Source organism: Sminthopsis crassicaudata, chromosome 1 (genome assembly GCF_048593235.1).
Source record: "Sminthopsis crassicaudata isolate SCR6 chromosome 1, ASM4859323v1, whole genome shotgun sequence".
Taxonomy (NCBI): Eukaryota; Metazoa; Chordata; class Mammalia; order Dasyuromorphia; family Dasyuridae; genus Sminthopsis; species Sminthopsis crassicaudata.
The window spans coordinates 342,142,538-342,169,516 of record NC_133617.1 but is presented as its reverse complement, the minus strand read 5'-3'; the positions used below and the strand labels follow the sequence as shown (position 1 = coordinate 342,169,516).

The following is a 26,979-nucleotide window of genomic DNA, read 5'->3' as shown; positions in this document are numbered from 1 at the left end:
GTAAGGGAATTAGAAAAGGAAGAAAGGTTTAGAGGGAAAGATAATAAGTTATTTTTTGACATCTGTTTTATAAGATGCCTAGTGAACATCAACTTTGAGATTTCTGAAAGATTAGCAGAAGAGATGTTGAGGCAAGATAGAAAGATATGAGAATCATCAGCAAAGAAATAGTAATTAAAATCACACCAGCTAATCAGATCACCAAGTGAAGTAGTTCTGAAGAAAGAAATAAGAGGGCTCAAGCTAAAATTCTGTGGGACCACCTTTGACTGTAATCTTGATGAAGATTAAGGAAAAGAAAGTGAAAGGGAGAAGTCAGACAGATAAGAATAGAACTGGGAGAGAGTGGCATCCAGAAAAACTAAAGAGCAATTAGTTATAGTAAGGAGTAAGGCCATTATATCATATGAGACAGGAATGAAAGGAGATTACAGCAGAAGACATATAAGTGATGTGAAATGAGAAAGAAGGAAGGAGAATAAGAAGCTCATTTTTTCCCCATAAAATATGAGGCAAAAATCTCAATTAATAGAAAGGAAGAGAGAGAGCCATGGGAGATTTAAGGAGGGATAAAAAAAAAATGTTTGGAAGAGCTACATGGAGACAAGAATAGCAAATTGATAAGGCAAGTATAGAAAGATCGCAAGGAAGCAATGAGGGCATAGTTGTGATTGTATAACATAAATCTGTAGTCAATTTAGTCAAAATGATCATGACTTTCTTCACCTTCATTCAGCAGCACATGAGTAGGAAGAAGCAAAAATAGAGAATGATTGGTATGATTCAAAGTTGAATCTAGGCAGGAAATAATATTCAAAATAATGAAGAAGTTAAAGACAATTTTTTGGGGGGGTTAACTATTTTTTATTTTAGAGATTTGAAAATCCCATTTTCTCTGTTGTTGAGATTTGCATTAACCCTCTATTTTAAAAAAAATTGCATTAGGAAAATAATGTCTTTATGCTAGAACTATAGAAATTATTTTCTTTTTAAATTTAAGACTTTTTTATATATGAATCAATAAAGAAACAAGCATTGTAATCATTTAAAGATAGTAGTAATATAAATTGTATAATAGAACAGATCAATCAACAAATTCATGATAAAAGAAAAATGTATAATTCTATTTGAAAAGATAAATCTTAACAATTTATTATTAAATTATTAATCATATGCATTAGCACATGAAAATTATGAATAAGCTTTTGACTTTGCTATAACTTTCAAAAAACTTGAAATATAAAATGCACAGAATACAAATATATTCATTTCATTCAAATATATTTTCATTTACTCCAGACTATCAGCATCCTAAGTCACTGATGCTGCACTTTTCATTATAGAGGAAAATTTATGAACATGCTACCATATCACCCTGTTGGCTTATTTTGTGGTTACTGTCCACTAAGATACTCAAATTTTTTTTTTTTTTTTTTTTTTTTTTGCTGAGTCAATTAGGGTCACACAGCTAGGAAGTATTAAGTGTCTAAGGCCAAATTTGAACTCAGTTCCTCCTGACTTCAGGGTTGGTATTCCATCCACTGTTTCTTTTAACTGTCCCTTAAGAATTTTTTTTAATGAATTACTGAATAGCTAGGTCTCTTTCATTCTTAATTGTGAAATAATTTCTCTAAAAACAATTGTAAGACTTTTCATTTATCCTACTAAATTTTGCTTGTAATAAATTTAGTCCAATGATAACATTTTTGTGGACCCAGATTATCATTCATGGTGCTGGGTATTCCTTAGATTTTTGCCATATGCAAATTTTAAAGAGTATGTCATATATACTTTTATATAAATAGACAATAAAAATATTTCAACAATGGGTTTAGAAACTTCTATAACTACTGAATTGGAGACTTACTTTCAAAATGACTTTAAATCATTAATAACTACTCACTCTTTGTGGCCAGATATGCATTCAGTTATGACCTTATCTAAATATACTTTTATTTAGACCACACCTATCTATCTTTTCCAGAAGGATAACATAAAAGATTTTTTTTACTAATATTTAGTTAATTATATTTTCATCACTCACTGACCTATAAATATGTCTGTAATTACATTAATATACAGTATTCTCAGATGAAAAAACTCCTTGAACTAATGCAGATTGTCACTCATATTTCCAAGAGTTGTTCAGAGCAATGAGAGGTTAAGTGACTTGTTCTAGCAACAGAACAAGAATGTGTCAGAGGTAGTACTTGAAACTATGTTCTTCTTGGCTCTCATCCAACTCTTTATCAACCATATTATATTGCCTTGCCAATCTAGTAACCATTTCAAAATTGAAATTAATTGAATAGTTTTAATGGACCCCTGTTGATTCTTTATGATCACTGCTTCTCTTTATAGATTTTTCACTAATTATTCTTTAATGATTCATTCTAAGACTTCTCTCTCCCAATAATCAACCGAGCTCATGTGCTATAGTTTAAATTTCATTCTCTTATTGTTTTTGAAAATTGGATAGCTTTTGTCCTCCTGAAGCATCATTCTTGTTCCCCATGATCTTTCAGCTGTCATAGACACTAATTTGATAATCATACCTATTGATTTTTTTTTATTACATTCAAATATAGTTCATCAGAAATTGGTGACTTTAATTCATCTGGGTCAAGTTTATGGGCTTGACCATAAACTCTTCTTACTTTCCTACTTATCTTCATCAATAATAACTTATTTAATGCTTTTCTATCTTTTCCAACTAATTGATTATTCATCTATGTTGATAGAATTCACACACAAAAGGAATTCATGTATGATGCTATCTGTCCTTTATACTTGATCTTCCATCCACCTAGAACAGTAGTCCTAACTCTGATAGCAAATTCCTCTTTTGCTAATTAGGCTTAATATTTATGTTCATAAAATACACTCAACTCACTATTCAGCAGGTTGAATTATGTAATGATGGACTGATAAAGAATTAATTGAACCCTAGGTATTATCTATTGGGGACATTCTGAATGGATTTTATGACATTTAAAGGATAACTACAACATATAATAATTAAATTTGGGGATATTTCAATAAAGAACAGTGAGTATGGTTTAAAAACAATGTTTAATTCAGAGAGTAGCTATTGGGTTTGTATAATGCTAGATGTGATTACAAGTCTTTAAAAAAATCACTCTCTGCTTACTGCATATTTTACAATTATAGTTTCCTAAGATTTCCAAGATCAGACATATAATTTACCAATTAAACAATTGCATTTGCCAATCCCACATTTGAAATTGTATAACACAAAGTCTAACCACATTTTTAGAATTTTTCTATCCAAAGATAATTTTCACACAATCTTATTTGGATCATAAGTTCATATAGAGCTAGAAGGGAATGTTGCTTCCCATATCTCTACCTACCAATTGTATATACCCAAACCAAAACAAACAAAAAAGCCATAAACAAAATCTCAACCTAGTTATTCTAACTTGACAAACAAAAAAGTCTTTGTCTTCTACATAAATATTTATAGTGTGTTCAGATGGTTCACATCATATTAGGAACTGGGATAAGAGATTTTGTTGTTATTCTTGCTTTTTAACACAAAGCTAATAAAAGTCCTACTTCTGGGAGACACAATCCAGTTGAGACAAGAACAATAGACATTCAAGTGCTCATAGGATCATAGATTTAGAGCTAGAAGGCATTTCTCTAGAATTTCTTTAATCTATACTTTCCTTTTTCATGAGTTAATTTGAGGCCCCAAAAAAAGTAGTAACTTACCTAAAGACATGTGGAATAAGTAACCCCGGTGGAATCTGGACTTCAAATTCTGTGCTCTACAATATTACTCTTAAGCACTTGGCATTTAGTTCAGTGTAAGAGAATGAATGACAGAATGAGAAACTTGTAAACGGTGAACTAAAGCTCTTTTGCAATATTTATCATTAAAAAGAAGAAACATTTATGGCAATTTCATTTGAATTTGCAACTATTGCTTTACAAGGCCCTTTTTCAAAATATACACAGAATTGTAAGAATCTTTGGGAATTATGCCTGCAACTGCTGGAAATGAATAATATATAAACCCAATTCACTAGTTTCCTGTTGGAGGAAGACACATAAGGACAACAACACATAAGTGCTACAGTGATAGCCATAGCATAAATTGCAACCTGTTAACTTGGACCATTGGATATAAGAGATTTTCCACTTTTCATTGATTTCCTTTGTTTCCTTTTACAGATATGCCAAAGCCTCCTGAAGAAGATCTTTTCATCTTACCTGATGAATATAAGTATCCATTGCGAAACAAGCGTTCTCTACTGAAAACCCACAAAAATAATGAATTGAATGTGGAAACACTAGTGGTAGTTGACAAAAAGATGATGCAAAACCATGGTCATGAAAATATTACAACATACGTCTTGACTATACTCAATATGGTAGGATAGCACTTCTTGTTGAGGCCAACTGGGTAATTAAATCTTTCCTAATATCTGTAATATCACTAAATTAGCATTTGCCATTCTGTTACTTTACTTGGGGATTCATTTAGCCACCATAAGAAACCTTTCTTGGTGAATTTAGCAAATTTAATTCAATAAAGTATCTGTTGTTAAAACATTCATAACATTAAAGCAGTAGAAATTTAATGAAAATACTTTATTCTCAAAGATTTTATTATTTGTGTAGAGTGATAAAACAAGTATACAAGTAATTTTAATACTAATATATGAGAGTAGTCAAATAGAGTGATATGAAATTTGAAGAGTATTTGAACTATTTGAGTTTGATCTGAGATTTTATGAGAAAATAACTAATAGCAATTATTATATTATAATCATCATTAATAGCTCACATTCATAAAGCACTTTTAAAGTTTTTAAGATACTTTTCAAATGTTATCCCATTTATTGTTACAGTAGCCCTGTATAGCACATGCTCTTTTTATCTCTATTTTACAGATGAAGATTCATCTTGAGTTAAGTGACTTGCCCAACATCACATAGCTCATAATAGTATAAGGCAAGATTTGAAACTTTACCTTCCTGGCTAGAAATAAAGTACTCTAATGAGTAGAGCCATAAAGGGAAAAAAAAAAAAGAAAAAAAAAAAAAAAGAATTTTAGTAGGTAATGGGGAAGAAGGTTCTACATGGAAATTTTACCAGAATAAGTTCCAGGAAGAAGATGACAGGGAAAAATGTGAAAACTACAGGTAGGAGAGTTTCATTAGAATATAAAATCCATGAAGGGAAATAACATGAATTAAGGTTGAAAAAAATAATTTTAAATAAGATAAAGATCTTGAATGTCAGACTAGAGAATAAACATTTTATTTCCTATATAGTAAGAGTTGGCAATTGTTTTCATGCAGAAGAAGAATGTGATTAGGCCTTCACATTAGGAAGATTGCTTTGTCAACAGTGTGAAGAGCAGGTTGAGATAAAGAGAGACTAGAACCATCAAAACATGTAGGTGGCTAATATGAAAATCCAATCGATGAGAAATTAGATTGGGATATTTGCAATGGAAACAGAGATAAAGACTGATATAAGACATATGCAAGGAGAATTTTTAAAACATAGCAACTGATTTTATGTGGAGAGTAAGAAAAAAGTTAGAATCAGAGTTGATTCATTTGCAAATTTCTCTAAAGAGTTGTTTGCCATTAAGTGAAAGGAATTAGTTTGAGAAAGACTGAATAAAAATTTGTATAACCATAATAACTTTAGTGTTTGTGAGTACTTTAAAAAAAAAAAAAAAAAAACCTTCAAGGTAAATTCCAGAAAGAAGTTGAAATGTTTTGAGTAGATTAAAACTGTTTCTCTTTTCAAGTAGGATATATTTAGATATTTAAATGTCTTATACCTCAACTATTCTCTACCTTCAAAACAAATGCTGGGAACTTGATGAATGTAACCTAATTTTTATTATTAAAAAACAATATATGGAAGGACACCTTTTTCCACTCAAGATGCCTTTCTACTGACCTTGTAGTATATTCTTTCTGTATCATTCGATTCTCAATAAAAAGAAGCATTGCTTCATTTATTCTTTTCTTCCTGACTTTTTTCATTCATTCAAAAAGTAATTATTGAAAACACATTTTGTGTAAGGGATAAAATCTTCCACACAAATGAATTTTCCAGATAAGAAAAGTTTAACAATATACTAACTGTAAGTACTAACATCTTTTATTGAACAATGTTGTTAAAATTTTTTGTTTTAGTAAATGGAGTTTATTAAATATAGTTTTGTCTTTTCATGATACCTCAGGATCATCACTGTGAACATCCATTATTGAATTCTATTGTAATGGAGTGATGTCCTCTGAGGCTAATAAACCAAGTTTCATTAAATATTTCATTAAATATATGCACAAAATGCAAACTCTCCTATATATTGCTCTCTTCAAGATGTCCTCAGAGACTTCTATGATATGCAAGCCTATTTACCCTCAGTTTGGTAGTCATTATTTTTTTTGTTCTGTCCATGTGCTCATCTTTTGTTCTTTTGTCAGTTTTTACTGCTAATGGAATATTTGTCATTAATTTTTGTCATAACGGTTTCTGATTTCATTTAATTCTGCTAAGTTGCCATTTTTCTCTTCCTTTTTCCTTCCCCATCTATATTTTCTTCTTCTGTTTATTTTTATTTCTTGATGTTTCTCTCATGCTCCTGGGCTTTGGGGCCAGCCAATAGGGACTTCATTAATAATCATCAATAGTGATGGTCTGTAACCAATCAATCAAATCTTTGGCTGTTTCCATTGCTATTTATGGTTCAGAAGCTCTATTTTGTTGTCTTTTTACTTCAGGCATTGTTGAGGTATAAACTATAATATACTTAATGATCTAATAAAAATGATGCTGCAGTATCAAAACAAAGTAAATCTGCTTTCTGAAAATAGTGCTTTAAAGCAGATTATATGAAATGGGAAGGCTTCTATGACAAATGTAATTTCTTATTTTCCTCAGGTGTCTGCTTTGTTCAAAGATGGAACAATAGGTGGTAATATCAACATTGCAGTTGTGGGTCTGATTCTTCTAGAAGAAGAGCAGGTACAATATTACTGAAAGTTGTTTTTTGTTTTTTTTTGTTTGTTTTTTTCAAAGAAATAATGCAAATTCAGTATTTTACTCTCATTTGTATAATAGCCATCTTTATTCCCTCACTCAATTTGCCTGAGGCTAAATTTTTTTTCTTTTTAATAACTAAAGTAATGAATTTTTCATCAGTTAATTCAGTAGGATTATTTGATTTTTTTGTGGTTTGTATAGAGAGGGGTCAAATAATCTTACCTTGTGAGAGGGGAATAGAAGACAGTATGAGAACTTTCTGCATTCTTTAAAGAGTTCAAAAGATTTAAGTTGGTTTCTTTGTTTAAAAAAAATTGGAATATAACATATAGACCATATCTCTTGCTGATTGGAGATTTTTTAGAATACCATGTGGCAGTGTCGACTGTAGAAAACAACAACAAAATGGTATATATTCTGTTTGTTTCATAGGACTAAAATTAGTTAAGCTATTTTGATATAACTTTATTTGAGATCATTGGAAACTAATAAATATCAGTTCTTTTATCATATCAATATTTCTCACAACTTTTAAACTCATTTTCATATTGAGTCATTGAGAATCAATGAAATTAAAGTAATTTTTACTTTCTGAACCAACATCTTGATATCTAATTCATCTATTTTATAAAATTCCCAAAGCAGTATCTGTCCATGTATTTAAATGGTGACCATTGCAGTGATTTCTTACTCATTATTGGATATGTACATCTCTAGAAAGAAAATCACTTTCTGCTATGGCAATTACAGATCCCTAATTTATATGTGTGACTTCTATGCTTTTTCCATGTCTGTCATGATGAGAAGACTTAATATAATAGGAGGTAAATAGTAAAGAGTAGAATAGTAAGAGAGAGCTTTTCCCTTACTTCTCTTTGCTAATATCCCACTGATTCACTAGGGGCTAAAGGGATTGTGACACACAGACTTTACTGTGTAGGAATAGTCATTACCAGATCCTCTCTACCTCTAGCTTGGCAAGAGATGGGTGAGGTACTTGCAGAATATAAATGGATTTTATGCTTTCTTTCCCGCGAACCCACCCACCATACAACCCTATTCTCCTCCCTAAAGGAAAAGAGAACAAATTTAAGTCAAAGGTCTTATTTTGTGTGCTGAACGATCAATGTTTCTCAAGTGACAGCTTAATTATTTTGTGTTTTAAAACTTCTTCACCTTGGAATTTATCCAAGCTGCAAAGAGGACGAGTCTGTCTTTTGATCATACACCTGTGTTAACTATAATTAATGTAATTTTCCTGGAAATCACCCCCTGAAGAATTTCAGGCATGCTGTCTCTTTTCAAACATTTTACACATTGGCATTTAACTGAGGTTTACTCCTTTCCCTAGTAAAACTAAGATATTTTAAATAGAAGGTATGATTTGTTGACCATGATACATTGTATTCTTTTACAACTATCACTGATACTTTCTCAAAAGTTTCTACAAAATAAAACCTCTAAAAATACACATTTATCAAGAAATAGGGTTCCTAAAAATAATACTTAACTCACAACATGGTCACTGATACGAAACTGTTTACCTCCAAATTCTGTTCATGACCTCTATTTTCTATTTTCTTTATTAATGATCCAAGTTAGCAGTTTTATAAATTGTCCAAAGCAGAATTTGTTTGTGTGTTTAAATGGTGACCATTGTAGTGATTTCTTCTTACTTAAGATTTTTACTAGGTTACTAAAAGTAAGATTAGTGTGCTTTCTTGGTACTTTTGAAATAAGATTTGTTCAAGGTGATACTAAGGACCAAAAAAAAAAAAAAAAATTCTGTTAAAGTCCAGACACATACTGGCTGAATAGCCATGGATAAATTATTTAACTTTTAAATGTCCTACTACAACTCTTAAAATCTCTAAGTTACAAAGAAAATGAAGAATTGCATCAATAGAGATAATTTCTTTGTTCCTATATCAATTAAGTCACAAATCCAATTCCTATTCTTTTTTACCCTAGTGACATTAAAGGAGGGAATTCTCATTGAACATGTATTATGTGCACTGAGTTATGAGTATTCATTCATGCATCATACATAGATATCCCTGGATTGTCAATTTTAAATAATTAATAATAATAATAGCTAATAAAATACATGATGCACATTACAAAGTCACATCATCATATTGCAGTGCCTCATGATCATCCTCAATCGAGGTGATCAGTTGTAAGGAAGCAGTGCCTTAGCTATAGTAGGCCACTGCATGGTAGAAAGGTCAGAGCATTGCATTAGGGTGCAACCAATCTCAGTTCTAATTAAGTAGGGGCCTCTTGTGACTTTAGGTGGATAACTTAATCTTTCTGTGTCTCAGTTTCTTTATTTCTAAAATGAAGAGGTGAGATTTAGCCTTTTTTGTATCTTGGATCCCTTTTGTAGTCTGGTACAACTGATTGACTCTATTTTTAAAGTAATGTTTTTAAATGAATAAGACAAAATGTATAGGCTCACAAATAAAATCATTACTATTGAAATAAAGTTATTAAAATATAATGGTACAGTAGATAGAGCATTTCCCTGAAATCAGGAAGACCAGAGACCAAATCCTGCCCTAGATAATAGCTCTATCAGACTAATAAACTGCTTAAATTCTTTTTTTCTCAAGTTTCCTCATCCATAAAATGGGAATAATAATAATAGCACTTTTCTCCAGAATTATTGTGAGGATTAAATCAAATAATATTTACAAAGCATATATCACAGTGCCTGGCACAGGGTAGATGCTATATAATGGTCTTACTATTTTTAAAACAAAATTTACAGATCCCTTGTAGATGCCTTAGAGACATGGGATGAAAATCCCTGGACTAAAATAGTGTTCCTCATCTTCCTTTCAATTCTAATTGTCTATAAAACTTCAATGAATTTGGGTTCATTTTGTACTTATTTTATGAGATACCCTGAATTAAAAAAAAAAAAAAAAATAGGCGGCACAGTATATAGAGCACCAGCCCTTAAGTCAGGAAGACTTGAGTTCAAATTTGACCTCAGATACTTAACATTTCCTAGCAATATCTTCCTGGGCAAGTTACTTAACCCTAATTGCTTCAGAAAAAAAAAAAAATTGCTTGGTGATATTGCCATACTTACCATTTGTCTCTTTATCAGAAAGACAGAAAAGAAAAATAAATGTAATTTGAATTTTTGATCATTTTAATTCATTATGATTAGTAAGCAGTTATTAAACACTTATTATGTTCCAACATAATACTAAGCATTGTGCATTTTTGCTTTAATAATAATGATTATAATGTTGTTGGTGTTGTGATCTTTCCTGAGTAGCCAGGACTTGTAATCAATCACCATGCTGACCACACCTTAAGTAGTTTCTGCCAGTGGCAATCTGGACTGATAGGAAAAGATGGAACCCGCCATGATCATGCAGTCTTACTTACTGGTCTGGATATATGTTCCTGGAAGAATGAGCCATGTGACACTTTGGGTAAGATTTTTATGTGGTATTTTCAAAGATGTGTGTCTATACTTGCACAGGTACACATATAATTGCCCATTTTAATTATGGTATCAGTATATTTTCATGTTAGTGGCAAGTGTTTTTTGATTCCTACTAGGTATAATATAAAAGAGTGAATTTTTGTGTGTGCAAGGTTACTCTTTCTAAGTATAGAGATCTACTTTGATTTATGACAATAGTTCATCTAACAGGGAATTATTCCTTGCTAAACACTTAAGGTAAGGAACTTGATTTTCACAATTTTGAATCTTTTCAAACTTGTTAAAGGTAATTGAGGATATATGGAACTCATTAAAATACATATTTGATCCAAGATCAGAGTCATCAGGTTTCAGGTTAAGATGATGAGATGTTCTTGGAGAAAATCAGTGTTATGAAAAGTTGTTGATATGCTATAGAAATATAACATTTTTAAATTTTCCATCTTTCCATAAGCAGTTCAATTTCAAGAGTTCTCCTCTGAGGGTCTCTGGATTGGCGCTCTTTTGGAGGCTATTCTTTCATATTTTTCTAAAAAGTCAATGACTAACACTCAAAATTTTATTTCTCCTGCATTTTTAGTGAGGATAAACTATTTAGTATATACATTTAACCCAGTTGAATGCAATTAGTGGCAAGATGCACAATACCCTCTTTGACTCAGACTTTACATAGCAGGAATTTATGGAAAAACACCCAGATCAACAATCAATAATTTGTTCTCATCACATTCCATTAGAGTACATTATGGGCAGGATATAAAAGCTCAACTAGGTTTTACATGTAATGGATGGTCTTTAAAGCTCCTAGAAATAAGTTATTCTTTCCTTCATTTTGAAAAAAAAAAAGTTATTATATGGGTATTCTAGAAATAGTACATCCCCATTTTCCCACAAGAATCTCAGGGAAACAAATTGGTATAGTAGATGAAAAATAAGAGAATCTAGTTCTTCCTTTTAATTTTTCCAATAGCCATGTTATTGTTTTCTTTTGGCCTTCTTATTCTACAGGATTTGCACCCATAAGTGGAATGTGTAGCAAGTATCGCAGCTGTACTGTTAATGAAGATACGGGTCTTGGCCTAGCTTTTACCATTGCCCATGAGTCTGGACACAAGTAAGTGAAAAATGTGCCAAAAAGCATAATATGGAAGGGTACACCTTTTGTGTATTTCTCATACTGATTTGTGTCAGAGTTTAAACAGCAATACCTATTCTTATTATTTCATCATTCAAAGTATTAATTTAATAAATCAAGTCCTTCAAGTGTATTAGAATTTATTGAACAATGAAATAAGAAACTACATTTGAACATCTCTGTGAAATATTAACACAAAAGTACTTAATTATAGATCACTTTCATGTAGGTGCCCTATTATTGCATTGTGAAAATATAGGCACTTGAGATTAATAGGCTAGCTCAAACAATTTTGTGTCTAATAGAACAGGAATGAATTGGGTGATTTTGTTTCCCTCATGTGAAATCTGAGGCCCTATGTTTTGAAAGCCAGACTGAATAGGAGCTTTTACTTTTTCCTCTAGATTGGAGAGCACACTTATTTAGCAAGAAAATACACAGCTATATATTTAAGCATATGTCTTTTTCTTCTCTTTTTCTTATTTTTTTCCTTTAATGCATATACATACATAAGAATACTGGAGGTATTTCATTTAATAAGCTCAATAACTAGGATGAAGTGGTCAGACTGAACTTGTTCCTGGGCACCAAAATTTAAAGTATGACAAAATCACCACCTAGAGAAATACTTTGCCCCATTGGGCTCATTTCTACAACCTATTCATCCTTTCTTCACAAGTTCCCTATCTTTAGCAACATGTAAAATTTATTCAGGGATATATTCTATTCCCAGTGATCTATCCTCTACATTCTCTCCATTCCAAATGTAAAAATTCCTGATGTCAGTGCTATTTTCTATAATCTACTCTTTAGTTCTGCTTCTGAGATTCATGATTACTAATAAATTCGGTTGAATCATTAATTAGATCATTATGGAAAACTCCAAATATTTTATATATAAGCATATCTCAAAAGTCTTGGGGCAGTTTTAAGCTTTGGTGGCTTAAAACTGACCTTAGACTTTGGGATACTCAAAATTTGTGAGTGTGTGTATGTGTATGGATGTTTGTATGTGTATGTGCACAGATTATAACATATAATTATGTATTCATTATGTATAGTATTAATGATATTTATTACGTATTGGAAACCCTAATACTTCTTTCTATTGGTAGCCATTCCTAATAATAATTATTTTTTTTCATCTTAAAATTTCTTTTTTTGTGACCAGTTAGTTGTTTAAAATATATTGTGCTTCTTTGGTTTAGCTGTTGAATTAACTTTAATGGCTACAATGTTTGTCTGTACTTAGAAGAGGAAATAGTACGAGTGTGTATGAAGGGATCAAATTAACCAATAAAACTATTACAATACAACTTTCAGCATCTGTCCTAGTGATCATTCATCAGTAACATCATTTTTATGTGAAATGTGGGACATATATTCTGGGAGAGTAAGCAGTATTTTAGGGTATAGACAGTGTACAGAGCACCAGGTCTAGAGTTAGGAAGATCTGAATTCAAATGTCTGTCATGCAGACATTTATTAGCTGTATGATCATGGAAAAGTCATTTAACTCTATTTGTCTCAATTTCCTCATCTACTAGATGATCTGGAGAAAAATAACAAAACACTCCAGTATCTTTGCCAAGAAAATCCCATAAAAGACATAGCATTAGACACAACTGAAGAACAATGTACGATATTTTAAAATAAACTACTTCAAGAAGTTTCTTATACTTTAAATATATATTAAACTATATGTTATGTTGATAACTTCCATATTTTCATTTTTTCTTTTTTTGTATTCAGTCCTAATTTTCATAAGCATCTCCTAGTAAGAGAAACTCCCTTTGCCAGTATACATCTAAACCTGCTCTTCAAACTAAAGCAGTCTCAATGTCAAACTCAAATGTATATAGATCTTTTCATGACATAGAAAACCACATATTAACATTATCTATGGTGTGTTATATATTTGTTTATTTAAATGTTTACTTGTTTGACCCATACTCTTTTGTTGATCTTGAGTTTGATAGCTCTATCAGAGAATTTACTGGGACATTAAGAACATCTGTAATTTGCTCAAGATCATACAACCATATAGATGAGAAACAGACTGGGTACTCGGGTCTTTTTGACTTCAAACCCAGCTTCATTCTACCTCTCCTGGTTTTTCTTATCTTTAAAACATACACATTACCAACATGTGTACATATGCACACAACTGAAAAAGTTTGCCATTCTACCCATTAGAGATGTTGAGTTCCTAAAACATAGCATCATTGAAAGGATCTAATCATAATTTCCAGATTATACTATCAACATATTTGAATCTTTCCTGGACGATGTACTGCTAAAAAGCATAATTTGTTATCTTTATAAGCCTTTACCTTGCCTTTCCTCACCTTCTGTTTACATTGGCAAGAAAGGTAGTGTTGGTAAATGTGTTTTTACAGAACTCCCCTTTCCTCCTCATCTATTAGAAAATGAAATGAAGTCCCTTATTAATTTTCTCAAAAACTATTCAAAGGATTCACTTGCTCTCTCTGTGTACATATATATGCATATAAGTGTATGTGTGTATGTTAATGTCTAATGGAATACATACGAGTAACTTTAGACTTTGACTCTGTGAACTAATGATCCCATCATCATTACAATGAATGACTGACTTTTCAATGCCTAACAATCGGTGCCTGAAATATATATGAAGCTTTCATTTAAATCATAATTATATTTTAATATTCTATTAGAGTAAAAACTTCAAAACACTAACATTATCTTAGCTTCATTAGGTTCTCACTATCTTCTGAACCAAACCTGAAGTTAATTATGTAATTAAAATGATACACTTAAAGTTCCCCTATATATTAAGTCAGAATTGAGAAAGTAAGTGATAATCAGTTTACAGAGAGTCTTGGCAATGTTAGCCCTTGAAGATAGTGAGCTCATTAAAATGATTTATTTCTCCTTTGTTTTATGATATACAATTATAATTTTATCATGTATGGAACTCCCCATGTAGAAATGTTATTGACATTTTCCATGTACAATTAGCCAGAGAAATAAATGCAAATCAGTGACTCTTCTGTGAATAAAAACCTTAGAAAAATGTTTGAATCATCATTTCACAGGTGAGAAATTTAAAATTCAGATGAGTGAAATGATTTCCCTTAGCTTTATGAGGCTAGTAAAAAGTGAAATGAGGCTTGAACCTCATACTTTTATCATAATAATCAGTGTAATATTCACTCAGGTCTAAGAGATTCATTTTTTAGAATTGGTAATTTGGGAAAAACTATTCTTTTCTAAAGTTTTTCATATTGACAGAACATAATAAAAAAATTAATTCACTTTCTCTCAGGTCCTCCTAACTCCACTGTAAGTGTTCTATCTAGTGCACCACTGAGTTGCTCCTTGTTATCTTATTTTCAATCCACTTTTTTGGATAGGTGCTAGTTTTATTGTTGTTATTAGGGTTTTTTTTGTTGTTGTTGTTGTTTTTGTTTTTTGGTACTAGTGTTAAGGCAAACTAAACTTCTTAAACTTTAGATTAAATAAGTTTCTTCCAAGTACAATCTTTTTAATCTCAATGGGTTGGAAAGACTCATTAGAGATCTAATAGTCCATTCTACCATTTGAATAAGAAGGCACAGGGAAGGCAGGAGAGTCAGAATGAATATGTATCTTGTCCTTCACTAAATAAGAAAGAATCGGGATTTTTTTTTTTTTTTAAACAGGCAATAGAAGGCGATTTTTGCTACTCCTCTAAATCACTCAAAACAACTACATGTGGTTTGTAAGCTGCAGGTGCTAAGAAGCTGGTGGGGCTGTACTGATAACTAAACTACATGCTTTGGAGAATATGTAATCTGGGCACTAGGCCATTTGAAAAATTCCCATTTGCTAAATTGTATGGTCTGATAGGTAGAATCAGGGGAATAGGAAGCTAGAAGCATTCTAATTTTACTGCAATTTAACTTTGTGGCCATGGAGTCATTACTTAATCTGGTATCACTAAATTTTCCCATCTGTAAAACTGGTAAAACTCTTTGAGATCCTTAGTCCAGACATGCAGATGCAGTTTAAATATATTTTAACCCTGGAGCCAGAACTTCTCAGAAAGCAAAATATGACCTCAGGGCTTAACTTAATGTAAAGGGCTAGAACTGAGCAAATGCATTTGGATAATCACGTGAGACTAATTGCCAATTGGAAGGTTCCCTATTAACTTGTTTGAAGATTGACCCTCCCCAACTGTTCTGTGCTGACTTGATTGGTGGGACAAAGAGGGGAAGTGCCGTGTGTGGGAGGAGTAGGAAGAGGAAGAGGAAATTGAGACACTCATGCTCTGTCTATCAAGGCATTTGAGCGAGGAAGGTATGTGGGGAGATTGCTAGATTTAATCCCTTGCCCTTGACAGTAAAAGATCAAGAATAAAGACGTTTAGTGATCCTGACTCTGGCTGATTTCTGGGAAGACAGAGTTCCAGCAACTTAGGTCACCATTTACTAAATTATATATATTTTAGTGACCTTATATGTAAGGAACCAATTAACCTCAGTCACACTTGCACCTTGAAAGAGGGCAGCTGCCAATCTGCCAGAATTCTAAATCTAGGAGCCTTGTTTTATCATGTCTGTTTCCTGTCTGCTCAAATCTTTTCTCTACAATGAGTCTCTGAGACCATTAAAAAGATAGTAATAGTTTTGGAAAATTAACAATGTATAAATTAAGGTAAATTCAGGAGTACAAATATTCTCACCAATCATCTGATTCAAACAACTCATTTTACTAGGCAGATGAAATGTTATCTAAAGGCATGATGTCAAAGACAGTATTATACTTAGGTTTCCTTGGCCCTGATGCATTATCTCCTCTGTTCCTTAGATTGTCTCCCCTAGAGTCACTGTACTCTCCTCCATAGCCAGATACAGCTTTCAAGAATAATCTACTTGCTGTCAGGAGAGTGGATGTCTGGGGAAAGGCCTGATTGGATTCCATCATTCCTGAGATAAAGATTTTAAAAGACATATTTTTATTTTTTTATTTCAAAGCTAAACCATATTCCATCTTTATAAAAAGCTGTCCTAATAGTTTAAAAGTTGTTGCCTCGGGGGGAAAAAAAAAGTGTGTATAAGACTAGGCACTGATTGATTTATACCCAGGGAAGAGTATCTATATTGAAATAATATAATTTATTTCAAGTTCAAATTTAAAATTCTCCTGTTTGACCTTACATATAATTCACTGAAAATATTACTTCAAACTTCATGTTTTTACATTGGTTTTAAATAGCTGAGAAGATAGTTGCCAAGCCTTTTCAATTCCATCTCTTCAACATCTCTCTTATCCTTCCCCTTCTCTCTATTTGTACCACAGTTAGATGCCACAGAGTAGGTAGCAATGCCTTAACCATATATCTGTTATAAAGGCCACTAAGAATTCTTTCCATCTTATCAAGGGGAGTGTTAACATTCTCTCCTTTCATACATTACAAGGTCAGAAAAAGCGATACAAGGACATTCTCAAGATATATCTTAAAAGTACTTCAAGAACTTTGGAATCAATTGTATGACTGCCACGAAACCACCCAGCATGGTGTGCCCTTATCAGAGAAGGTGCTGTGCTCTATGAGCAAAGCAGAATTGAATTTGCCCAAAAGAAATGTGAAATGTGCAAAATTAGAAAAGCTACCCCAAATGTTCATGAGGACTATTGGTGTTTGACCTGTGGCAGAGCATTCTGAGCTCATATTTTTTTGATCAACCACAGTCAAACACATTGTAACTCGACTTTAACATAATGATGTCATTTTAGTCTTCTGAAAATGAAGGACAACAACCAACTCTTTATACCACAATCAATCTAGTCTAAGTCTTTATCACCACTCACCTGGGCCATTAGAATAGCCTCTTAATTGGTCTCCCTGTATCCAGTTTCTCTCACAGCAGCCAAACTGATATCCCTAAAGCAGAGAACTTAGATCTTACAATGTAGATCAGAATATCATTCCTTTGATCAATAAAGTTCAGTGGCTCTCCATTGCTCTCAGTTAAAATACAAAATTACTTAAAGTCCTTCACATTCTGACATCATTCTAGATTTTTTGAAGATACATGTTATATTTTGGGGGACAAATCACTTAAGTCTTTTTGCTTCAATTCCTTATCTGAATGAGTCAGAGAAAGAAATGGCCAACCACTCCAGTATCTTTATTAACAAAACCAAAAATGAGGTCATGAAGAGTTGGATATAACTGAAACAACTGAATAAAATAATCACATTATTACTTAAAATAATTATATCCTTATTCCCTTTCAAGTGTCCTACACTATAAGAAGATAGGTCTCTTTGCTATTAATGGGACAAAACATTCTAATGCCAATCCTTCTGTCTTTCCCTGTTTTGTCCTCCATGCCTAAAATGCTTTTCCTATGCACCTCTACCTTCTGAAATGAGCATACTCCAGTCAAGTCTCATTCAAATATGCCTTCTTTGAAAAGCCCTTTTCTGATTTCTCCAGTTTTTAGTACTTGTTCCCTCTTACTGAGAATTTTACATACTCACCCACCTACCTACATGCACTTATACATACACACATGAATAAATACTGCCCATATTTTCAATATATTTTCAATTAGCATTTTTTGCACCTACTTTGTTCCAGATACTCCTTTAGATCTCGGATATTACAAATGTAAAAGTGAGATGGTCCTTACCCTCAAAGAACGTACCTTCAACTAAGAAAGCAACAACATATGTATAAGTGAGTTTGTAGATGCAGGACATTGTCTAATACAAAAGTGGTGCCAGATAAATGCATGTTGATTGATTTATTGAAACTGATTAAAACTAAATAAACAATCCCTTATTTCCTCCCTTGTTCCTTTATAATGTTTCTCAATTTTTTTTTTTTTTTTTCATGAAGTTTCACAGAATCATAGGTTTGGAACTAGAAGAAATCCTAGAAGTGATGTGGTGCAAACCCCTCATTTTACAAATGAGCAGAGTCAGAGAAATATCAGCTAAAATGCCTAGGGTTTTATGGCTAATAACAGGCAGTTCTGAGATTGAAACTCAGTTTCTTTGACTACAAAATCAAAAGCTACTTTTCCTTTTGAGAGACAAGAAAGAAAGAACCAGAAAATTTGACTCTTCTATTTTTTTTCTTTCCTTTATTTATGTTAAAGTTAAATATATTCTATTAATAGTATCTGGGCTTTTTATTAATATATTAATGATAGAAGCTGGGATATAAAATAACTTCTTATATGTAAGTCAAAGAAAGAAGACAACATTAACTTATTCCTTTTTAATCACATTATACTAGGGCCAGCTTTATATCACTGACCTAAATCTGAAATCTTTCCATATCCTATGACACATTGTTTATGCCATATGGTAACCCTGGGCTTGGTTAATTATTTTTAATAGAACTTCAGAGAGTGGGTGGAGATCAAAATGACTAAATCCACATCTTGTTAGCACTATATATGAATTCTACAAAAATCTGCCATTTACAGTGCCATGTTATCTTACACCCTTAAATCTACTTGTTAAATTTTTAATAAGATAGAGGCAAAACTGAAATAGACAGGTTTTTTCCCCCAAAATACTTTAATTACCTCTTTTAGAATGATCTTCACTTGAGCCTTCCTTCTTTCTTCCCAGTGATTTTGTTGCTGCTCTCTGAAGCTCTTCAAAGTCTGGACCCCTGAATGGTACAGTAGATAAAGTGCTAGGCTCACAGTCAGGAAGAACCTGAGTTCAAATCCTGTTTTAAATATCTGCTCAACTCTTTGCAAGTCACTTGATCTCTTTCATCTACAAAAAGAGGAATTTGAATTCAGTGGCCTCTAATGTCCTTTCCAAATCTGAATGTATGATTCCATGAGCCATACTCAAACCAAATAGCACCAGAATATTCTCCTGACTTTTCTCTCTCCTTATTGTGCTTCTTCATAAGCAAAGAAAAATCTGTCTTGTGTCATATTTTCTCAGGACCATAAACTGGGGAGAATGCAGCTAACTAATTATAGCTAAGATATTAATAGTCAATAATAACCTTCCAGAAATATGAACCTTTTCAGGGCCAAATATGAAACCCTTGCTAATCTCTAAGCTATCAGATTTGCATGGAGATTGGCATTTGTAGGAAAAGCTTTCAGGAATTGTCTGTAGACTTCAAAAAATTAAGGGAAACAGTAGAGAGAGGTGGAAATGCTTTAGGGGAGGGAAGAGATACCAGAAAATATTTCATCAAAATGTCATATGGAGTTTTGTGAGAGAGAGTTAATGAGTTGGAGAAAATATACTTAGATGTGGCAACAGCCGTAGCCTCCATAGTTGATGATAGACAAAATCCTTCTTCCTATACACCATTCATATTTGGGCTGTACCTCTTGTTTCTCTTCTTTTGAGCTTTCGTTAGTGAAAAGCCACCAAGACCAGTCAGGCTTTATCTCTCCACCAACGTGTCTTTTTACCTAGTTACTGGCTTAAAATTGTATGGAATGTACTTTCAAAGAAAAATTGGGGTTTTAATGTAGAAAGACCACTTTGCTCAGTGGCTGTAGCCTCAAAAAAACTTGCAGAAAAGCATAACTGATGATAGATATTAGATAATATTATTCTAAACCAGATTTGCCTCTCAGAAAGGTCTGGATCACTTTTTAAACTGAAACTGCTTCCAGAGGAAGTGACAAAGGTGAAAGAGGACCCAATGGTAGCTTCAATTAAGATGCTGCAAAAGAAAATTGATAAGTAAAATGCTTCTTCCACCTCTCTTGAATTGCTCTTGTGCTCATTAGTGCAAATAAGTAGGGTTTTTGTTCCATCTGTATCATCTATGTATAATTCTCTAACATGTGCAAGACAAGATATGACTAGCCTTGCATCACATAATACAAACAAGATCTATTTAGGGCTGGATTACATCAGGTAAATATAAAATATTATTTGTTTTTAAATGATTGGTATTTTTCCCCTCTTTGATAGCTTTGGTATGGTCCATGATGGAGAAGGAAATATGTGCAAGAAATCTGAGGGTAACATCATGTCCCCTACATTGGCAGGACACAATGGAGTCTTTTCCTGGTCAGCTTGCAGTCGCCAATATCTATACAAATTTTTAAGGTAGGTAACTCCAGAATGAATTTGATTTAAAATGTATTAAACTTCTTAAGTGTATAAAATGCTCGGCAAATGTTATAAAGGTTCCAAGCTGGAAGGCACTAGAGAAGAAATAGAAGGAGAAAGTAATAAGCTTTTATTTTTACCAAGGACTTTACAAATATTATCTTATTTGATTCTCATGACAATCTTGGGAAGCAGGTGGTTATTATTACCCCTAATTTACAGCTGAATGTAATGTTCTCTGGTTCAGTTTCTTGGGGGTCTTTGAGGCAGCTTTTGTTTTAGTTTAATAATCACCACAAGAGTAGCCAGGGGTTAAAGTCCAAATCCTTTATTATCTCCTTGCCTGATGCTGGGCAGCTTTCTGGAGAACTTTTCAAATCAGCCTTAGTCTCAGTGGAGAAATGCAGGAGGAGAGCCTACTACCATGGCCTGACTGAAGATCAAATGAATGTCTGTCCTTGGTTCCTAGAGCTTGAACTCCCACCTGTCTTCTCTGCCCTCTGAAAGCTTCTAGCTCTCTTATCATAGGTGTGAATCTTATAGAATTGTATTAAGTATTAAGTACATGTACTGAACACCATTATCCATCAATTCCACTGACTTAATACCTTGTAAGATCCTTCTTTCAGAGTTCTGGCCCATAAAAATTGAAGAAACTGAGATAGAGGTTAAGTGAATTGTTCAGGGTCACACAACTAGTAAACACCTGTGGTTAAGTTTTAATTCACATCATTTTAACTTCAGATCCAGCCCTTTATACACTGAACTACCTAATTTACGCTAGACAGTTGAGGTTTGCTATAAATAAAGGAAAGCTAGGAATTCAATTAGGGAGAGGAGGATTTGAAAAACATCATTAGCATGGAGACTAGTGTGAGCAAATTCAAGAAGCCAGAACAGCATAAGACACTTATGAGGAGTTGTGATTTGGTTAGATTGTAAAATAGAAAGAGGAGAGAAAATACACAGTAGTTCACGATATAGAAGCCTTGAGTAAAGAATCATGAATGCTAGGAAAAGAAATTTAGAATTTGGTAAGCAGTAGGGAATGACATGATGCATTTCAATAAGAATGACCAGATTAATGCATAAGTAAAATTAGCTTACAAGGATGAAGGATGGAGTAAAATTGCCAAGATATTTAATGAAGGTCTTACAGTATTCTAAGAGTGTAGGGAGCAATGGAGTTTAAAGAGAAAGGGATATGTATAAGATCAATGGGACACAATAACTGAGTAGATGAAAGAGAGAGAAAAAGAGAGAGAGAGAGAGAAAGAAAGAGATCATAGAACTTGCCAAGGTATCAAGTATGTTGTGAGAGACTAGAGAAAGGATGAAAACACTGATAGAAATAGTGAAGGCACAAAAAATGGATAAGAGAGTGGGGCTAGTGATAATTGCTTTGAACATACTGAGTTTTGTGTGCCAGAAGGACATCCAAATGAATGTTTCTTTTGAGAAACTGGAAGTATAACCTATGAGGAAATAGGAGTCTGAAGCTTGGTAAGAATGCCAGGGATGCTGAGATGGAGTGAGTTATTTGTTCATTTTTTTTTTTTTTAATGGATTATAGGCAATCTAATTATAAGAGAGCCCTAACTGCCCTCAGTCTTAGTTGTGTCTTGGGATAGATTGTTAAAGTCTTTCTAAAGAAAATCTCCATAGAGTCACTGGATAAATCAAAACAATTAACTAAGATAAGATAGATGTCTTCTGCTTTCTCACAGTCTAGAGATCTATTGGCTCCTCAAAAATTATGTAAAACCAGAAGTTTAGATTCAGAGAAATCTATTGAAGATTTTTACCAGCAATAACTTATCCTGAGATAAAGTATTGTCAATTATACTTAAGAAGTAAATACTTCAGCCAGTTACCATACTGACCAACTTTGTTCAGTAGTCAGAGAAGCTCATAGAACAGTAGATATGTCTCAGTCTGTGTTGTCACCAAAAATATGGAATAAATGTGTTTGTGTTTTTTTTTTTCCAAAATGCTTGATTTTTTTATGATTAAGTGTTAAAGCTTTTGTTTGGTTTCTCATATAAATGTTATTTGGAAGTCTAAAACCTCTTACAGAAATTTGAAATGATAAGATTAAGAATCTAATAGATGAATGGGACTAGAATTCTATGGAATTATTCCCCTTCCCCCCAAAATGTTTCAAAGTCACTAGAGTGTTAAAACTGAAGAAATCTTTGAGGTATAGTGTCTAGTCCATTTATTTTACTGTATATTGTAGTCCATATTATTTTACTAATATTGAAAAGCAGTATTACATAATGTAAAAAATATTAGATTTTCATTCTGAAGAGCTGAGTTCAAATCCTCACTCTACCACTTAGACTTCTATGACTTAATTACTTTACTTCTCTAATACCTACTCTCCTTATCTTCAAAATAATGGAATTAAAATAAATAATTAAGGTCCTATCAAACTCTAAAACCTATGATAAGATTATGTTCTAGCAGAGACAGGTAACATCCTTAAGAAGATAATGAAAATCACAGTTAACATTTATATAACATGGATTATATGCCAAGGAGAATGTTAAACATTTTACAAGTATTATCTCATTTTATCCTTTCAATAACCCTAAAATGTAAGTGCCTTTATTATCTCCATTTTATAAATGAAGAAACTCAGGCAAGCAAAGATTAAGTGACTTGCCCTGTATTACACAGCTAGGAAGTGTTGGAGGCTGGATTTGAACTCAAGTTTTCCTGACTCCAGACCTGGCACTACATACACTGTGGCACCTAGCTGCCAACTAGTCAGTGGCAATAAGCAGAGAGAAAGACAATGTGGTTAGAGGACTGTCTTTGGAAACATATAAACAAAGGTTCCAGTATTGCTTCTGACATAGTTATATAATTATGAAGAATAAAAATAATGACATAATAAGTTATGCAATTACGGGATCAAATAGTGATATAAACCTACCTATGCCCCAAGACAGTTCTGAAACTTTAAGTTGTAAGTGACTATGCAAGTCTACATGGGGCTTAATGATTAAATGGCAGGATCATGGAGATGTTGCCACAGTCAGACCTAAGGCTACAAGGCAGACAACAGAAAATAGCAAGATCAAGAAATGTAAAGAAGCAATAAGCACTTGAGATAATTGTGATGTGTTGTAATTAAATAATAATAAAAATAATTTCATTATATAATGTTTTGCATATGTTATCTTATTCTATCTTCATCTCAATCCTGAGGTAAATATTGTTATATGACTTTCATTTTCCAGCTGAGGAAACTGAGACTGAAAGATGTTTTGGTTTACATAACAAATGTGTAAGAGATGGATTTTGAATCTGGGTTTTCTTCCCTCCAAGTTCAGCACTCTGATATTTGACACTTTGCATATGTGTGTATAACACAAACACATATACACATTGCATACTATATTAAAGATATCCTGTGATTACATTTTGTAAGATTGTTGTTGTTGTTGAGTCATGTCTGACTCTGTGACCCATTTGGGGTTTTCTTGGCAAAGATATTGAAATGGTTTGTCCTTTTCTTCTCCAACTCATTTTACAGATGAGGAAATTAAAGCAAAAAGGGTTAGTGTTTGCCAATAAATATCTGAATCTGGATTTGAACTCATGTCCTCCTGACTCCAGGGCTGTTATTCTATTCACTACACCATTTAGCTGTCCTTGTAAGATTATAAGATTAATCAAATGTGTTTATTTTGTTTTTGTGCATATGTGTATCTACGTATGAAAATACATATATATATGTATATATATACATATATATATATATATGTATGCAAATATATACACAAAGATAAACACATCTTTGAGGGCATTAAAAGTTTGTTCTTCATGGAATGTCCACAAGATTTTCAGTGTCTCATCTGTCCCTCATTTGATATTTGATCCAATAATGGCTCTTTAGGTAGTCCCTTGTTACTACATCCTCAAGAACGAATGACTTGTATATCTATTTTAGATTTTTGTTGTTAGGGAAAAGGGTTAATTTCCAACTGAATTAAGGAGGACACAACTATCTTGGCCTTTTTCTTTTAGCTTTATCCCTCTCATGAAAAACTGCCAATTTTTTTTAGTAATGTAGAAATAAGATATTTGTTTACCATCCTTTTCCTTTCCAATGTACAAATCCCACAGGGAAATTGAGGGGGAAATGCTTCTTCTAAATAAGTTCCTTCTGAACCTTTTTGAAAAGTTCACATTGTTGACATCATTATTCCAGGAAAAGTAGGTGAAAGAAACTTTTCCTTCTAATCATTAGATTTATGCTTATTCATACAATAAGAAATAAGGAGAAAATATTTTTAAAAAAATTGTCAGTTGACCAAATGAAGGAAAATGATAGGACAGGCATTATGGGAAATTATGATGCATTCATATTCATAATTCTTTCAAATTAATTTTAACTAATTATGGTTTCTTAGCTATCAGATCACCAGACTATAGAATCAGATCTGAAAGGAATATTAAAGGACTTTGACTTCACTATACCCTACTATCCATTTTAAGATAATGAATTCCAGAGAAGTTAAGTGACACAACTGTTAGATATCAGAGACAGGAGTTGAATCAAGATCCACTTGACTCTGAGACTTGTACTTTCTTTTCTTAAAACAAACTAGAAAAATAGTTTATTTTCATTGTTGCTCTTTCCTTCAGTCATCTAGAACATCTAGTATTCATTTTAAGACTACTTTCAATATGTCAGTTAGCAGTCTCTTGTGATGCAGTGTGGTATGGTGATATGCAGATTGGACTTGGAGATATGAGAGACCCAAGTTTGAATACTGACTCCACAGGTGGCCATGAGATGTTTAGCAAGGCATTTAACTTATCTGTGCCTCAGTTTTCTCAAGAGTAAAATGGAGATACTGAATGTTAGTGCCTGAGTCTTGAGATACTTTGCAAGAAGAATTTAAATCTCTATTCCCTGGCTTCAGAACCAACACTTTTTGCATTGGACTATGCTATTCCTTCTGGAAATAGCATTAAGTTTAAAGGATAAAGAACAGAAATATTTAAGACCATGTTTTCAGTATAATTATACTCTATCCTCTGTAACATATGCCTATGCCCCTTATCAGGATACCCTATACCAATGAAATCACAAATCAGGAAAAATTAAAAAGAAAAAAAAACAGCAGAATAGTTGAATACTCACTCTAGAATCATTTGTTAGTCCCCATTTCCACCATAGTTATTTTGCTCAATAATATAGGGAAAAAAAATCAAAGTTTTCTATTTACTCCAAACTTCTAATTAACATAGGCTGCCTTCGATTCAATTCAGGTAGTTATGCATTTAATAAATATACAAGATTCTGTGCTAGAAAAATGAAAGTATTTTGATAGTTCTCTTTTTTGTTTGTTTTAAAGAGAAAGGGGGCTCCTTTTTGTGGGATAATATAATTTAAATGTTTAGCTTTAGTGGGAATCCTGAAACAATATAATGAAAGATATACTTGTCAGAAATTGTTGGGGGAATTTCTTCATCTCAAGTGACTGTTCAAAGAAGTGGTAGGTAAGGTTTTGAAGATATTGAGAGAAAAAAAAAGATGGGTTTTAAATTGATGAAGTACTTATGGGGACCAATTCTATTTCACTTTTTGTGTACACTGACTGCCACCCATGATCATATTTAACTCAGCTCTTTGACAGTTACAATGAGATAAAGGCCATTTTACTGATTTACCTCTGTTACCTCTGTTAGCCTAAGTATCAGCTAAATGCTTCCTGTAGCCTGTTTTTCTGTAGTAATTCTGGAATGCAATTTTACTTTGGAGGATTTTGGTTAATTCCTTTTAGACCACACACTAGCAATTAAATCTAAAACTTAATTAAGATTTCACAGAATCAACAAGTTGACTTTTAGAAGTAAATCTTGAACAAACATCAAGCAAAAGCTGTAGGGATCTAATTTTGTCGGCAGAGCTTTTTCTTTATTTGAAACAACCCATTGCAAGTTAGATACTTTTTTCTGATCCTGAATTAGTCATGCTCTTGTTGACTACATAAATCTGATTTGGTATTCTGTCACATATGTGTATGTGGACTTCCTGAATCATGTGTACTCACCAGCAATTAGAAGGGTATTTGGTCCTATGCCCATCTCTTAGTAAGTAGGGAAAAAAAAAAAAAAAAAAAAAAAAAAACTTTTCAAAGATGAATCTAATATTCTTAATATAAAATTAGCATTTAGACAGTACAAAAAATAAAAGAGTAAATGAACCATAAATATTCTGAAATGTGAAAGCAAG

General features: G+C 32.5%; 1 protein-coding gene and 1 non-coding gene across 4 annotated transcripts in view; one reads left to right on the top strand and one right to left on the bottom strand.

The window, feature by feature from the left end:
- Positions 1-26,979, top strand: part of ADAMTS16 (ADAM metallopeptidase with thrombospondin type 1 motif 16) — a 221,290-nt gene that overhangs the window by 64,285 nt on the left and 130,026 nt on the right. For all 3 annotated transcript variants that reach the window (XM_074279152.1, XM_074279151.1, XM_074279150.1), the window contains 5 exons: positions 4,201-4,400; positions 6,937-7,020; positions 10,331-10,490; positions 11,513-11,618; positions 20,583-20,720. In XM_074279152.1, coding sequence (XP_074135253.1) covers positions 4,201-4,400; positions 6,937-7,020; positions 10,331-10,490; positions 11,513-11,618; positions 20,583-20,720 — 688 coding nt within the window. The remainder of the gene's footprint in view (positions 1-4,200; positions 4,401-6,936; positions 7,021-10,330; positions 10,491-11,512; positions 11,619-20,582; positions 20,721-26,979) is intronic.
- LOC141552390 (U6atac minor spliceosomal RNA) lies at positions 16,956-17,080 on the bottom strand. The gene has a single exon (XR_012485184.1). It is a non-coding gene; the product is annotated as a U6atac minor spliceosomal RNA (small nuclear RNA).